We start from the raw sequence: 14,865 nt of genomic DNA, 5'->3' as shown, positions 1-14,865 counted from the left end.
CAGTTGCATTCAAAGCATATAAATGTAATAATAATATTTTTACAAATGCAATTACTTTTTTCACCATAAAAAAACTTACGAAATGAATTCTAGGAGAAAAACTTCTGAGAATGTACGTTTAATCATTAAGTGGCCAAAAGATGACAAATTTCTTTGAGAAATTGCTTTATTGATTGAGAAAAGTCATGGTTGTGTCCAAAAAATACTCAGAAGTATCACAGAATTGGATGTGTGGCCAATATTCTAGGAAAAGGATATAAAAGCATTTTGAGCATTACTGCAAAGAGGATTATATCTTCAGAGTAGAAAAATTCAAAATTAATTGCTCCAAAACTCGCACATTTATGCCCTCAACAACTGGAAAAAAACTGTCAGCTGAAATTTTTAGACATGTTCTACATAAAGCAGGATTTCATGGCTATAATCCGATACTGAAGCCACTCACTAGTTGCACTAACAGAAAAAAAGAGGTACTCTTCTGCAAAAGAATATATTTCAAAGCCAGAATCTTTCTGTAAATATGATATTTTCTCTGATGAATGCAAAATGTAATAATATGGAAGTGATGGACAGTAAAAAGTGTGGAGAGAAGTTGGAAAAGAACTGATTCCTAAGAATGCAATAAAAATGGTTAAGTATGGTGGTGGATCCATCTTCATTTCAGGTTGTATGGCAAAAAAATGGAGTAGGAAAGCTTGTTTTCATTGATGACATTATGAATAGATAGGTATATCTTGACATTTTAAAGAATATCTTACAAAAATATATCAATAAATTAAGATTAGGGTCAAACTTCATCTTTCAGCAAGACAATGATCTGAAGCATATTTCAAGGATTATCAAGTAACACTTGTTGTATCACTGCAAGTAAAAGCTGCACATGCCACTCTAATCTCCAGACTTAAATATAATAGAAAACTTATGATCTATGAGAAATCCATCCACGAACAGGATGTGATAAATAAAGAGGCTCTTAAGAAAATTTTGATGGAAGAATGGGCCAAAATTTCAGTTGAATCAACCACAAAGCCAGTCATATCCCTGCCTAAGCAATTACAAGTTGTCATCCAGGCGACAAGTTTTGAAACTAAATATTAATTTGCTTATTGAAACAATATTAATAAAATTGTAATACTCATTTTTTGTGAATTTTTTTTATCTAAGTACTATATTTATTAATTTTTATATAAAAATAAATTTGGTTACATAATTTTTTTTCTTCATATGTTGGTAGAGGTTGAGCCCAAATAACATTAGTAAAAAACACAGTTTCTCTAAAGTAACATTTAGCCTGTTAAGTAAACACATAGTTTATATGTTCAGGTGTATACTCAATTTTGGGACTGGCTATATAACTGCTAGAGATCAGCTCAAACATGCAGTGTCAAAGTCCAAAGATGAATCTGTAACTTAAGGCAAAAACAATGCAAACTCTAGAGCACTACGATTTTCTTTTTTTTTTCATCAATGTTCTACACACAGAATTGAGCAGAGTATTACTGTATGTTATAAATTCAATATAATCTTTTCATGCAGAATGAGTTCAGCATTCTTTAATGGAGTCAATTCATAAATGGATTTTTTTGTAGTTAACTAACAGTGAATCTCTGCTCTCTGGAATGACAGAAAAGGTAGGCCTGTCTTTTAGCTTGTAAATGTGGAGAATTTTAGACTGTTTTATGAAGAGGAAATATTTTTTTATTTTTTTTTTACCTTAACTGTAAACTTTATACTCGTTTTTCTCAAAATAATTTTTTCAATAGAAGTTGTAAACCATTAGCATGACATCTCCAGTATTAATTAATATTTTCTAATGAAATTTTCAGGAAATGTTCTTTATACTATTGTCAATGAAATGAACTAAAAGTTTTGATGTACAGTAAATACCTTTTTACTTATAGCCTTTTTTGTTAGAAAATAGCTGAAAATTTAAGAATAACATCTATATTGCAACATAAAAACCTTCATAATATTTTTGCTTTTTAATTAATCTCTTAGATTTTAGTTCATTTTGAAGATAACTATGTTATGTATGCTGTGTGTAAGGAAACTTTAATTGCTGAATTAGAATTTTATGTAGAGTGTTAACCATTTTGGTTAAATTTTGCTAAAATTTACATCAAATTCGTCAATTAAAATAAAATGGGACACTCACAGAAATTTTTTTATAGATGTTTATTATTTTTATACACAATTTAACTAGAAAACATAAATTAAAGCTTAAAAAATAGCCTTTAAAAAAATTGCCTTGAATGTAGGCAGTTACCTTAATATAATTTTGCATATGGAAGATTTAAGTTCCAAGCCCTATAAGATTTGTCTCAGGAGCAGCATGCATTCTTATTAGATAAGGGGTGGGAAAGTGTAAGTACAATAGAGACGCTAAATCTTAAGCATTTGTATATTTATTCCCATGATTAGGAAACTCTCCAATATGGATGTTCTGATTTGTTTCATTCAGACGATCATAATAGAGAGTTTGGGTCAATGCAAAACCATTATTGACATCCAATAAATATGGTGAAATCATTGTTATAGCAATGATTTCTAGGAATATATGATGTGAAGGAGACCGCCCAAAGGAAAAATATCAGGACAACTTGTGGAAATTCATTTTTCTGTCCAGAATCCAGGATGTTTTCCTTAGGAAAATGAAAGGAAGATTTGCCATTCCCCCCCCCCTCAAAGGACGCATAAATTTGCTTATCTGAGTAAGGAGTAATCCAATTAAGTTTTAAAAGCATTTGGTTTTGAATTACGCAAGGATAAATTTTGAACAGTCATGATCATTATCTCTCCCCCCATATGATGATGATAACACCAGAATTAATAATCCTTTCTCCAACAAAATTTTCCAAAATAGAGATCTTACCAACAGATCACAACAATCCATTATCTTGGGACCACCAAGTGTGGTAATATAATTTTAAAATTGGCAAAAAAACTTTTGATTCACCCTATACACATTTCTAAATTTTGGGCATACTGTATTAGATTTTTTAACAGTAAAGCACTTATGGCTATTTATATTCATAGAAACAAGTAACTTGTCATTTAATAACAGCATAAATAAAATCATACAATGCTAATTACTCAATTTATCAGATCAGCTTAACTATGAAAGCTCCACTCACCACACCCATGATGATCCTCATATGTTCCATTATTTATAACACCATTGCTAATCATATTTAAAGGCTGTGGAAAATAAACCCTTGGCTTTATGTAATGGGTTGATGGCTGCAGGCTACTGCTTATGTTCTGTGGAGCTGAATTATTGTTCATGTAGCTTCCTTCGAGACAAAAAATCATACAAAAAAAATTAACCAAAAAAAGTAAAAACAAAACTTAAACAACAACAACAAAAAAAAATATTCGTAAAACGATTTAAATTAACGAAAATATTGAAGAAAAAAATACAACAAAATGTATTTAACCAAACCAAAAATGTAAACAATAAGAAACTTAGTGTAACAGATTTTGCAGTAAGTCCCTAATCAAAATCAAAGTTTCATATTAGTAACCATCAAATTTAAGGTGTACAAAAATTTTATGTTTTAAGAAACTGCTTTTGTAGAATATTTTCTGCTTAGAGAGCAGCTTTCTCATTAAGTATCAATAATCCACATAAGACAAAAATAAAGCATTTCGTTTTTAGTATTGAATAACTTTGCATGTATTTATTAAGATTGATGAGATCTTCGAACTGTAAAGCGTTAAAGACAGTAAGGTAAATTATATATATTCATAGAAATAAGTAATTTTTTCACTTAATAATTGTACAATTTCTTTTTATTAAATTTGTATATGGCTAAAATTTAAATAGTTTGACATAACAAAATCAAATACTCTTAAAAATGCATACTCGTGGATAAAAGGAAAAGATAAATTGATTTATTAAATTAGAGTGGGGCGAGTTAATTTTGTAATTGGTTATTCTGCTAAGCTTAAGACGCTTTACAAATAATAAATAAACAACAGAATTTCAATAAATGTAAAAAGAAGAGTGGATATATTTCTAATTAGTAATTCTACACTGTTTATCAGGATTACTGTTGTTTGTATTAGAAATTCATCAGGAATTACTGACAAAGGAAAAATTTTTTTATCTATTTTTTAAAATTTGCAATCTTTCTGAAATTTTGATGTTTAGAAGATAGTATTCAATCAAAATATATATAGTTCTTCAAGAAATAGAAACACTTTGCAATAGAACAAAATGCATATTTCATACACAATACATATCACACATATATCCCATTTAATATAAGCCTTTAGCTGCAATGTTCATTTTATCTCAAGTGATCTTATTATGAAATTCACACCCACCAGGTGATCCCGGATTTGACAAATTCTGCCTAGACTCTGCCACATGAACTGGTAAGAAGGTTCTAGATGATGAAAACTGAAGATTTGAGGTATATGATGAATTGACCTCAGAGTCTTGATTAAGCATTTCAGGGGCAGGGCTAGGTTCCCTAGATAATGAATCTGGGGTTACCAGGCCACTCATACCTCCATGGGTAGGAGAGGCTGGGGCTGACCTAAAAGAAAACAAAAAGGAAATTTCTGTAATATTATGCAACTAAGTACTTTATAATGGGAATACAGAAGTTCTTCTTGTAAGCCTGGTTATGAAAATAAATAATAAGTATATTTAAATAATAAAATTAGAGAATACATAACTATAAGATTATATTATTCGAAATATGAATATCAGTTTAAATTAATGTCAATTCTACATAGATATGAATAAAATAAAGCGCACAATAACAAAGTGCAAAGAGTTAAGTTGCAAACACAAAAAGCATTCAAACAGAAAATAAAACTTAGTTTCTATGAGGCGATCAAATACCTTCCATTATTCTCATCCAATAAAAATCTTAATATGAAAATCAGTCCATATAAACAAATATTCTAATTATTAAACAAAAATATTCGTCTTTTACCTTTTCATGCTGAAATTATTATTTATCACCTAGAAAATTAAGTACAACAATTTTTTTATTTATTATAGATTCATCTTTTTTCAATTAAATCTATTAATTCATTGCTCATCTTGCCATCTTACTTTCCATCAAACTTTTCTCCAATCAAACTGAGTGTGCAGTTTGGCAGAAAGCAGGAATACATAGAAAAACGTCATTTTAATAATGATAAATAGAATTACTTAGATCTCGAAAAGATATAATAACCCAAACAGAATGTAAAAAATAACAATTTTTCTAAATTGTGCAAAACAAATGCATGCAGATTATATTTTTAACCACATTTTGTTCATTCAATCAAATGATGGAAAATGAAGTGTTTTTGATATGGATAGAAAAAAATGAAAATTACAATCTCAAAATTATACTCCTTTACTGAAGATAATAAATGTATCGATGGAAGTATCAAAGAGAAATAGGTGGAACAAGAAAATATGAAAAACTCATTAAATTTTCTCATTCTCAATTTTAAAATAAACAAGTTTACATCAATTGTAATTATGAATTATTGATCATTTGGGTAAAGCTGAAGAGCAACCCTAAACTGCTTAATAATATTATTTTTTACTGTTTCAGATGCTATACTTTTAGAGATTAATTATTTTATAATTAGAGCTAAAATATTCTGAATGTGAATTCTTTCATTAAATAAGCAAGAAATGTTCCCTTAAATAAATGAAATAAATTTTCATTAAACAGTCGATTTTCTTTACTTTCTATAACTTTTAAGCACCATGACAAAAGCAAAAGATATCAATCAGTTTTATTTCTTTTTATATTTAATAATATTTCAAAACTTGTCCACAGTATAGCAACATGGAAAAAAAAAGAAGATATTTTTACTAACACTCTCCTTAGATGTACAAATCTTTTCAAAAATTCAATAGCAAAAAACAATTAAGTTAAAGAATTAGATTAGTTATTGAAGAGTTTTATAAAAATTGACTTATGCTTCCCTAAATTATCAAAAAGGTTTCTATTTTTGATTTTCACCATTCTGCTAAGATTAATTTACACCTTGAGTTCTAGAGATTACACTTTGTGAATTGTTGTATTTAGGTCAAAATTGAAACACCATCAGCGTAAAGGCTCCAAAATTGTTGAACATACTATTCATAGGGACAAAACATAGGGAACAGATTACATGGAAAATAAAATAGTTCCAGAAAAACCAATAGATGGCAATGTACAATAGAAAATATATCATTCTTATTAGCAATGGCTCGGCTTCGTGCCTTGTTTGTAAAGTTGTTTTATGGGGGGGGAAAAAAAAAAAAAAAAATGCTGCAGCTGCATTTTGAGAGTTTTGCTGACTTGAGAATTTACGCAAAGAACCAGGAGATACCAAAACATGCTCCAAAATTTTGTTGTGCCCCAAATGCAACAGCACTAATGTTTTGATTCAATTACCTTTATACAAGATGAAGCATCTCCACACATTGGTCTCTGCGTACAGCAGTTTTTTCGGCAACATCTTATTGATAATAGAGTAATTAGTCATGCGTTTCTGGCAACCTAACCCTCTTGTTCTACACATCTTAATCCCTGTGATTTTTGGCTTTGGATATACTTAAAAAATCTTCTTTACCGAGGACCTCCGGTAACCTTGGAAGATTTGAAAAACAGTATCACTCTGCATGCGAGAAGCCTCTCAATCGACCCATTACAATCCACAGTTGAACTAGCTGTCCACAGAATGCAGATTTTACAGAATACAGAAGAAGAGAACCCTATTGTGCAGTTTTCCCTTGCACAAATAAGATCCTTGTGATTGAATATTTGATATGTCTGAATAAAATGTGTGTTTTGAGTCTTTTCAGCATATTTTTATACAGTGCCATCTATTGGCATTTCTGGAACTAATTTTTTTTTCGTGTCTCCCTACATTTTGAATAGTATGTTCAAAGTAGTAGTTCTGAGTAGTTCACTGTATAGAGAGCTCAGAGTAGGGGTGTTTTAATTTTGACCACTTTGTATGTTAGGTAGCAAATGAAAGTGCATAGTGATCAGCAGGATCTTTTGATATAACTATTGGCTATTAAACAAATATTTGAAGCATCAGGTTCAAAATTACAATATGGTATATTAAATTGTAAGAAATGAGAAATCAACAGAGTGAAAGAAAATGACTCACGAAATGTAAGGAATTTAGATAAGCTGTTGCATATTCTTTCTATTGCTAAAATTTCTGTCAACAGGGTCTTGAAATAGAATGTCAAAACTACAAATTTTCATTTTTTTTTACATAAAATGAAATTAAATAAGATTGCACAGCATCTAGACTATCAAGTATGTTCTATGTTATATAACAATATTACCCTCACAATTAATTTCTGGACAATATATTTGTATTAAAAATAGTTGAAAAATGAGTATATAAGATAGCAGATACTTCCAAATTTAAGAAACATGAAAAAAAAAAAAAAACCAGTATTACTATAATAATCCTGCATCAAAGATAACATACCTAGATGCCAGACCTCCATATGGGGGAGGCCGGAAACAAGGAACACCCCTTTGCCGTCTTTTTCTAAATGCTTGTTCAATAAGTTTCGCTTCAGACTGAGGATCAATCCTCCAGAAAGAACCTTTACCAGGTTCTTCTTGGGATCTTGGCACTTTCACAAAATAACGATTCAAAGACAAATTGTGACGGATGGAGTTCTGAAAAACAGTCAGCTTCAGTAATCACAAGGTATTACACCTAAATACAGCAAAATAAATATAGGAATTATTTTTCAACTTTTATTCTATTGATCTCAAACTTATAATAGTTCTGTTTCTGAAAACAAATTGTTATTAGCCTAAACAATATTAACAGATGCATATTAATAGCTTTAAAATTATGAATATGCAAGCGTGATGATAAAATGTAAATACCCTTAAGATTACATCAATTATTCTAAATAAAAATGTCTAGTACTTTTCAGAAACAGAATGCTTTTAGATAAACTGTTTCAAACATAAGTGACAGATTCCAAAATGAAACAAAACTTTATAAATCAATTAACACTAAATCTATTGAGCGGTCAAAAGATCTTTCCCCAATGTATCAATGAATTACCGGTATGTTTATTGTTAATTATGAAGACAAATCATACAAAACTTTAAGCTTTAGTTAAAAATTTTATAAATATTATTAATTCTTAACTTCATTTTAGTTTATTAAACAATTTTAAACGAATATTAAAATTAATTTTACATATAACTTAAAAGTATTATAATTATGAAGCAATAGAATTCATGTTAAAAATTCAAATATTTTTATCATTTACAAGTAACACTAAATTGAAAACGAATTTGACAAAGATGAAACAACCTGAAATAAAAAATATTATTCTATGAGTTTAAAAGAATGAACACAATATAACTGTATTTAACTATAATGATTTCAAAGCAGTGTAATTTAGAATTAGTAAGATTTATATTAAAAAAATATCAAACAACGTAAACTTTAATTATTTTAAGCACTATCTTACATACATCTTTAAAAAATTTCATTGCTTTTTTTAAAAAAAACTATTGGCAAAACATTATTTCTCCTACAGATTGACACATATACTCTAACCATTAAGAAATCGAATCTAATTATATTACAGATAGTATTATACTCTTCTTCTGCTGTATCACTGTATGAATTATGGACAGATTTATTAATAATGTGAGAGAGCAAGAATAGGTGAACAGATTGTGAGGACACAGATCTTATTTGTCAATTATTTAAGAGGGGAGAAAGTACTTTCATGCACCTTTCCTGAAGTTTAGTTTTAATAGTATTATTGTCTTATTTTAGAATAACACTATGGATCTTGTAATTTTGAAGATGATGAGGACGACACAGAAGCTGGAACTCGCTCCTCAAACCTCCGAATATCCTCAACATTATTGGGAGGATTTACAACTCGCCAGACATGCTTACACAATTTTTTTTTTCAATGGAATAGAACACTGAACCTGGAAAACTTTAATGATTTTAAAGCTAAAAATTTACATTAGGTTATAACAGCCATTTCTTCTCAAAAATCTACATTTTAATACGAGACTTTGGATTTCCCTTAATTGTAATCTAATCAGCATCTATAAAAAATATGTAAAATAAGACCTAATACTGCATAACTTTATTTAGAATAATTTAAGCTCTGGATGCGAATTGAATTTCAACATAAAAATCGAAATACTTTAATATGAGGAGGGAGAGGAAAAATGCAAAATTTTATTCAGCTGATCTGCAAAAGCGTAAAATTAAAATAATAAGAATAAAAACATTTTGTGCAAAATGTTTTTGATACATTCATAACGCTTCATCACATAATTTACGGAAGGGGGAGGGTGTCATCTAAGCACTATGTCATGTTCAGAAATTTGTTAATGAATTAGAAAAGAATTGAAAAGACTTAATATTTATCTTTGTTCACTAGCAAAAGAAAAAAAAAAATTATTAAAATATTTGCATTCATTATTTACAATCTTACCATTTTACTGCAAGCAATATATAAAGAAGAACATTGTTATAGAATTGTGATCAGAACTACTTTTTTAGCATTAAAGCAAAATTGGTACAGACAGAAGATTGATATTACAGAAAAGCTAATTTTTAAGGGGGGGGAGTGAGGTAAAAATAACTTTTGAGCTATATTATGCTTCAATGTTAAAAAAGAAAATGTCATGATTTCTATTACTTTAAATTACTTAAAAAATTCTAACAAAAACTTTGAAAGATTTTTTCCTTAGAAAGCCTTTACTACCAAAAAAGTAACATCTATATATCATATTTGGTAGTTATAGGTCCAAAGCTAAAGCAGTTTGAATGAGTTTTGCCTCACACAATGCAGTGATAGTATTGAAACCTAAATACATTATTATGATAAAATATCAATTATTGTTGCACATCATACCAGATAATTACGCAACCATAATCCTAAAATTCCCTTAATTCCACAAAACTGCTTTTGTGCAAATTTGGTATACTCACTCAGTTGATAGCAATGTAAATCTAATAACAACTTGATTATTACAAGATAGTTATTCAGACTGATACAAAACAAAACCAGTCTTTAGTATTGTAATTGTTAAACAAACACACTTCATAAAATCTTAGATGGTTTTTCTTGAATGCCTGTAAAGAATACATAACTATATAATTGCTTAAAAATGTAATGCTTTTAATAATACCTGCCAGCTTCTATCAGCTGTTCTATAAAATGGATAATTCTTCGTAATATATGAATAAATTCCACTAAGAGTCAATTGCTTGTCTGGCACTGAAGAAATAGCCTGCACAATAAGCTGTGCATAAGAATAGGGAGGTTTATCATCTTTGCCAGATCCAATATTGTTTGTAAATTGTCCATCGTTATTATTGTTGTTGTTACTGTTTGAGAGAATTTTCGGTTCAGTCTTATCATTTATGGATGTAGCAGCTACAGCTGCATATGCAGCCACCATTTGTAGATCGCTAGTGATGTTTCTCTTTCCCATGCCACCTCGGGGACTAGCAGGGCAAGAATTGGCAGCACTGAAAAACAACCCACAAAATTAATATAATTTGAATTTAAAATATGCTGAATGATTATACAGTTTAATTTTAACAATTAAATGTTTTTGTATATATACATATGAGTCAGATAGCAATTCAACTATTATTATAAAGTTTATAAATATAAATATGATATTATTACATATTTTAAAATACAGTAAAACTGTGCAATAAAAAAATATTGTCTTCAAAATTAAAAAAAAATTTAAAGATTAAGAAAATTATTTTAAAATTTTATAAAAGACCCTTATACTTATGATTTTCACATTTAAAGAATTTAAAATATATATATATATATTCTTTAATCAAAACCACAATTTATATCAATGAAAATCTTACTAGTTTAAGTAATATTAATAGATTAAATCACTTGTCTGCTATTTTTCATATATTCCAGAAAAGCAAAACAAATGACTAAAACTAATTTCTCAACTATAAACCTTATTCAGTGATCACATCTCAAAATATTAGCTAAAATATTATGGTCAGCACAGGAAATCTTTAAAATTATTGGGGAAAGGGGGAAGGGACAGATTCCAAACTGATCATAATAATTAGGATAAATATTTTTTTTTATAATGCTAACAATCAAGCCTTCCGAAAAAATGAACACAGTTATTTCAGCTACAACATGTGGTTCATTAATTATATAGACACATTTATAAAAAAAGTATATCATTATGCTTAATTTTACAAACCTTATTGTACCAGTCGGTGAAGGTGCTGGACTCATGAAATGAGCTTCCGGACCAGGTAAATGAGGAATATCTGAGTCAGGTATTTTTATCCTTAATGGTGTCATTGGTTTTTGAGGCATAAATTCACGTATGGAACGCCGAGGAGGACTGCTTTCATCAATTAAAGATTGAAATACTATTTTTATATTTGTACTAGGAAACCTAAAAATGCACCTAGGAAGGGAAAAAAAAAAGAATTTTCAATATTTAAAGTATTTAATAATGCATATTATAATTAAAATAATATATACTTCAGGAATTAATTCATAAATAACATTTATAATTGTAAAATCCATTTTCAACAAATTATTTATTTTATCTTTTATTAAAATTTAATCAAAACAGTAGTTTATATCAAAATTTTTATTTTAACAATTCTTGATATTTTCTAAATTTTATTGTTATGTATTATGTTATGACTGTATAGCGCTTCTTAAACATCACCTCGAAAGGGGGAAATATATTATATATATTTGTCAGTAAAGTTTTGTTCTGGGTATAAGATTAGAAAATGTATCTAAATGAAATTATAAATGCATAATTATATAAAAAAAATGCGCTATGTAAACATTATGCTTCTTTTGCTTTGTGATTGGTAGATAGCGAGTCGCCCGATCCCAGATATTCGAGGTTTGTTTTGTATTATTTGAAATATTTAATAAAATTATTATTATCGTAATAAGTTTTTTTTTTTATCACACTTGACGGTGAACCGTTTACAAAAAACATGTGTTAATTCTACGTTTAGATACAATTTGTGGCAACCCTAATGAATAACCGAAAATTTTCAATTCTTGGCTAGCAATTTCGGCTAAATAATATCTAAATATCAGGGGTTCGTCAAACGATATCAGATGAAGGAGGGGGGGGGATGCGAAGAGAGATGGAGTGGGAATCTGCGAATTTGAAAAGAAAAGCTAAATATGTTGCACTTTCCAGTGATTATGACCATCAATAAGTTACAAAGTCAGAGTTTTGACAAAGTTGGTCGAATTATTATTGATCCAAGTGCTATGCAACATTGTCCAGAGCGAATGAAATTAGAATCCAGACTAAAGTAGACAAGGCAGAATTAAAAAATATTGTTTCTACAGATGCTCTTAGTAAAAAATTAAGGAACAGCCACACTGCCAGCTTTGGCTCGAAATCTATTGAACAGCTATAAACCACTGCCGCCTGCGATTGAATTACAAAAGCAAAACGGATTTTATATTGGGGGGGGGGGCGATGAGCGTTAAAGACAAAACTGAAATTCCTAACAGGTATGAAAAATTACTTAAAACGCACCAATGCAACGTCACAACGTCTCAATGCAAAATTGAGAGCTTATTTTTTTTTTTTTTTTTTTTTAAATGAGCAATACCAAATAATAAACACTGATGCTTCCAACGAGGACGAATGTATTAAAGAAAGCACTTCAACTAACGCCGAAATGAGTGAAGTATACTTGATATATTCAAATGCGACACGCGTTATCATAAACATAACATACATACATATTATACAATAAACATAAATAGTAATAATAATATTTAAAAAAAACTACTACGAACAGTACACAAGTAAATTGCTAAGAAATAACTACCGATAAGCAACAATTATTGAATTATTTTTAGATTAAATTATAGATAGCCTTGAGACAAGCATCCTTTCACTTGTTGTGATAAAGTCGATTTTACCCAAATTCGGTCATTGGTTATCAGTCGCTATCAAAATTCATTGAATCCATAGCGACAGGAGCAACAACTATTTTCAACTGAAAGAATACCAACAGAAATAAGTTGTATTCCAAAAATATAGAGGTTTTGAAAGAATTTTTAGTCGATGAATATTTTATTAGAATTTTATCAGAACAACATTTATAAAACAGAAAAAAAAAAAAGAATTTATATTTGCATATAAGAATATGTTTATAATATTTTTGATCAAAGTTGAAATGATATAATAAACATAGTCTTATAAGGAAATATATATTAATTTTTTTTGAGTATATATCTAATTTTTAAAAATGAATGAATGTGCGTATTTTATGCGCCACTTTGCCAACTTACTGCTTGTACTTGCGTGAAGGTTATACAGGCATAGTACAATTATTAATATTTATTTTAAACACAATAAAATTTACAAAGAAATCGTTTCATACGTTTCTTTGATTCAACATAAATTTAAAATTGACAACCAGTGAACGGCAAACTGCTCATGCACATTCGGATTGAATCGAACATATATCAAACAAAATAAGATTGTCATCGATGCCAATCAATATGAGTGAAATGAAATCGAAAATATTTAGTGAAAGCGCTAATTATTTTTTTTTTTTTTCATTAATGAATAGTTATTTACACAAGATTTTGCCATTCAAAGTGCACAATATTTAAGCTGCAATGAACCGCACATATTATTCAGAGTTCACACACACAAAATTATTATTATCGATGCCGATCAAGGTTAAATTATATATAATAGAAATTTTCCAGTGAAAATAGAAATTTTTCTATTCAATGAATCGACAAACGATATTTCAGTTATAGAAGCATACATTTTGTTAATTGCTTCATCAAAAAATATGCCTCCGAAACGTTCGTCACCTAGTAGATCTATCTACCAGCGCAGCACGTAGAAATAAGCGAATTCGAACTTCTCAAACAAACGAGGAACGACAAGCGAGCAAAGAAGCAGATCGTTTACGAATTGCAAATTCAAGTGCTTCAGAATCTCAACACGTGGCACGAACCAAATATCATTCTATCATTCCTAATAAAACAAGATAGCTATTTGAAATGTTAAATTATATTTCCAAAATTAACTGTTCTGCGGCAGCAACACGCCGGGTACTAGCTTTTGAATAAAAATGAGTTAAATTTATGTGTGTGCGATTCGATCGGGTGACTGGGAAGCGGATAAAATATCTCAGATATAAACAACAGTCCCCCTTTTCTCTTAATAAATGTTTTGAAAACGATATGGATGAGTAGAAATGACTTCTCTATAATTAAAATAATCAGTATATGAATATGAGAAAATAATCTCAATAATAAAATAAGTTCGATGACAGTTATTAAATCAAACAATATTTAATATATATTATTCAGAATATAACATGTAATATCTCTATCTTCCTTTGCCTTGTTTGAAGACATTTCTATTATTCATTTTGAATTAATGACTCTTAAGTTAAGGGACTTATACAAGCATATTCCATGAGTAAGTTTTACGATAAAAAATATTTCGCAAAATAAAAAAATAAAAAAAAAAGTAACAAAATATTTAGCAACTTTTGTTCGACAAATTTAACTTTTTTTTCTTCTTTCAAATGCTTAGAATTATTTCCCTTTTATAACTATTAAAGGGCAATTTTTCTCACCCTGACAGAATTTTTAGATTTCCAACAACCGATAAAGTACACATATAAAAGAACAATTTACATAACACGTATCTATTTTGTCGTTCGTATTGATAAACGAAAAGATGATAGGGAGGAGTGCATGAAAGATAAATCACAGGGTGGGGGGGGGGGAATCGTCTGCACGAATAAACAGAACAGCAGGCAAAGAAAGAACAAAACAAAGTATAAATCATCCAGTGATAAACCGTGTCATTTTCT

At 29.0% G+C, this 14,865-nt stretch overlaps 1 protein-coding gene across 1 annotated transcript in view; it reads right to left on the bottom strand.

Annotated features, from left to right (window-relative positions):
• LOC129976736 (forkhead box protein K1-like) overlaps positions 1-14,865 on the bottom strand; it is a 69,715-nt gene that overhangs the window by 9,349 nt on the left and 45,501 nt on the right. Inside the window, exons 2-6 of the mRNA XM_056090455.1 lie at positions 11,223-11,435; positions 10,161-10,503; positions 7,456-7,652; positions 4,330-4,544; positions 3,135-3,293 (exon numbers count right to left, since the gene is read on the bottom strand). Of these exons, the coding sequence (XP_055946430.1) occupies positions 3,135-3,293; positions 4,330-4,544; positions 7,456-7,652; positions 10,161-10,503; positions 11,223-11,435 (1,127 nt within the window). The remainder of the gene's footprint in view (positions 1-3,134; positions 3,294-4,329; positions 4,545-7,455; positions 7,653-10,160; positions 10,504-11,222; positions 11,436-14,865) is intronic.

This window comes from Argiope bruennichi, chromosome 7 (assembly GCF_947563725.1).
Source record: "Argiope bruennichi chromosome 7, qqArgBrue1.1, whole genome shotgun sequence".
Taxonomy (NCBI): Eukaryota; Metazoa; Arthropoda; class Arachnida; order Araneae; family Araneidae; genus Argiope; species Argiope bruennichi.
The sequence above is the reverse complement of the archived record's forward strand: the minus strand, read 5'-3'. Positions and strand labels throughout refer to the sequence as shown.